A 2776-nucleotide genomic window follows, 5' to 3' on the forward strand; every position below is an offset into this window, starting at 1 on the left:
GTTAAACTTGTTTTGTTGTCGAGTCTTGGACTTGACATGCTGTGCTAAGCGTGCCTGATCTGTACAGTCCATTACTTGCTGAAGTGTGGTCTGATCTAGGCACGTTATTAGTTTTTGTTTAATGTGCTCTTCTTTGGCCTTCAAGGCCTCAATAGTAAAATTGGTCCGTCTCACTCGTTAATTCAGCAGCTCCACTCTGAGAAGGTGCTATTTATAAGACTGAGCCGAATAAAGCACATCAGATTGAAGAAGTCTTTCGGATGAAAGACGAAACGTTTCTACATTTTTTGTTGTTGTTTTGCTTTGTGTTGTTTTTTGAATGTCCAGAGAACCAGATTTAACTTTTTTAGATTTTTCTACCTGGATTATTGAGCATGCATCAGGATATGACTACAGATAAACTATATTGTAACTGAAACTAACCTAAATTTGAGCAAAGTCTCTTGATTAAACCAAAATCAAAATATCGGTCTCTTACCGTCTGTAGCAGTGTCCCAGTAGCAAGAGTTGGCTGTGTGGAGACCTGCACCACTTTTCTGCATGACAGCACAGTTCACTGCAACAAAACAGTTTTACACATTTAAACCTTACCTTCAAATACAAAGCAAACTACATCCAGGTGTATTAGATGAATAAATTTGTTAACATGACAAGTGATGGTTCACCTATGTATTTAAATGGCCGTCCTTGTTTGATCAGGTGGTTCAGTAAATGCTCCACTATGCTTGCTGTCCACTGGTTGACTTTATTCTGATTATAATCTGTTCCACCAATGACCCCTTCGATACACTGACGAAGTAAAAACAGAGCTCACAGATTACAGAACAGTGTTTGTATTCATTAAGTTTCCAAGAATAAAAACTTACCTCTTTTATTAAGTTACTTGTCTCATCAGTATTAAAAATGACCTGCAGGATCATCAAAAATATAACACATTAAACATTAGATTTACAATGTGCAAAACACGCTCTCTTATATTCAATAATTTTTAAATCACACTTGTCAATTCTTATATAAACATACATATACATATATATACCGTGAGGAAAATAAGTATTTGAACACCCTGCAACTTTGCAAGTTCTCCCACTTAGAAATCATGGAGGGGTCTGAAATTTTCATCTTAGGTGCATGTCCACTGTGAGAGACATAATCTAAAAAAAAAAAAAATCTGGAAATAACAATGTAAGTTTTTTTAATAATTTATTTGTGCGTTACTGCTGCAAATAAGTATTTGAACACCTGTGAAAATCAATGTAAATATTTGGTAAAGTAGCCTTTGTTTGCAGTTACAGAGATCAAAAGTTTCCTGTAGTTTTTCATCAGTTTTACTGCAGCAGGATTTTGGCCCATTCCTCCACACAGATCTTCTCTAGATCAGCAGGTTTCTGGGCTGTCACTGAGAAACACAGAGTTTGAGCTTCCTCCAAAGATTTTCTATAGGGTTTAGGTCTGGAGACTGGCTAGGCCACTCCAGAACCTTGATATGCTTCTTACGAAGCCACTCCTTGGTTCTCCTGGCTGTGTGCTTCGGGTCATTGTCTTGTTGGAAGACCCAGCCACGACCCATCTTCAATGCTCTCACTGAGGGAAGGAGGTTGTTCCCCCAAATCTCTCACTACATGGGCCCGGTCATCCTCTCCTTAATACCGTGCAGTCGTCCTGTCCCATGTGCAGAAAAACACCCCCAAACATGATGCTTCCACCCCCATGCTTCACAGTAGGGATGGTGTATTTGGAATGGTACTCATCATTCTTCGTCCTCCAAACATGGCGAGTGGAATTAAGACCAAAAAGTTCTATTATAGTGCTAAAAATATCAACAGCTGCCTTACATTTAACTATTTATTAAATTAGCTCAATTCATGCAATATGTTATAAAGAAGACATGCTTTGTTATTAAAAATATGTCATTTTGAGACACAAAGCCGACTGACTTTTTCAATATTATAATTATAATATATCAGTTTAGGTAACTGCCACAACAAGTGACAAAAGTAAAAGTTCATGTCCCGGATGTTAAAACAATCAAAATTATGACTGATGACTGAACCACACCCTCTGGTTTATCCTAAGCTAGCTAGCTGAGCTAAAAGCTAACGGTGAGCTAACAGGACAAGCTAACAGCTAACTAGCGGAACCAATGCAGATTTTAACTGTTGACACCGGTTCTTCCCTATACTCGAACATAATAAAAAAGACTTTACATCATCCCCAGTGTTGTACTCTTCCATGATGACAACCACCGGTAAAACCGACTGCGCTCTTTGTATAACCGCCGGTGTCTGCTGTTATTATTCCTGTTTAAAGTTCAGAGTCAAGGAGAGAAAAGACGTCCCCACTCAGCCTCAAACAGCTTCCGATGTCCTGCACTGCCACCTAGTGGTAAACATACGAAACTACAAGAAGCCACGCAAAGAAAGCCTCAAGAACTCATATTTATGACCATAAATTGTTTTGGGGATTTTTTTTAAATATAATTTCGTTAGCTTTTGTTATAAACAAACTGAAATTAAAATCAGTCAGCCTGAACTGTCTTCTACAGGTTGCTGTTGAATCTTTACGGATCAGCATCCTGCATCATAAATATTTGCACATGAATTTTGATTATATACCAGAAATTAACATCAACCACCCTCCCAAAACATTTGCATAAAATAACCATATTTGCATTGTGTTCCGTGATGCATGATGACATCATCAACTCAGAGCAATGATGTTTTGAAACTCAAAAGATTTGAAAAAAAATAACGACCATATTTGCAGTTCCTGTGTT

At 37.8% G+C, this 2776-nt stretch overlaps 1 protein-coding gene across 1 annotated transcript in view; it reads right to left on the bottom strand.

The window, feature by feature from the left end:
• dynlt3 (dynein light chain Tctex-type 3) overlaps positions 1-2309 on the bottom strand; it is a 23079-nt gene extending 20770 nt beyond the window's left edge. Inside the window, exons 1-4 of the mRNA XM_037686520.1 lie at positions 2208-2309; positions 867-908; positions 666-789; positions 479-556 (exon numbers count right to left, since the gene is read on the bottom strand). Coding sequence (XP_037542448.1) covers positions 479-556; positions 666-789; positions 867-908; positions 2208-2234 — 271 coding nt within the window. The 5' untranslated portion in view covers positions 2235-2309. The remainder of the gene's footprint in view (positions 1-478; positions 557-665; positions 790-866; positions 909-2207) is intronic.
• Between the last annotated feature and the right edge of the window lie 467 nt (positions 2310-2776).

The sequence above is a fragment of the Nematolebias whitei genome, chromosome 13 (genome assembly GCF_014905685.2).
Source record: "Nematolebias whitei isolate Nwh7 chromosome 13, NemWhi1, whole genome shotgun sequence".
NCBI lineage: Eukaryota > Metazoa > Chordata > Actinopteri > Cyprinodontiformes > Rivulidae > Nematolebias > Nematolebias whitei.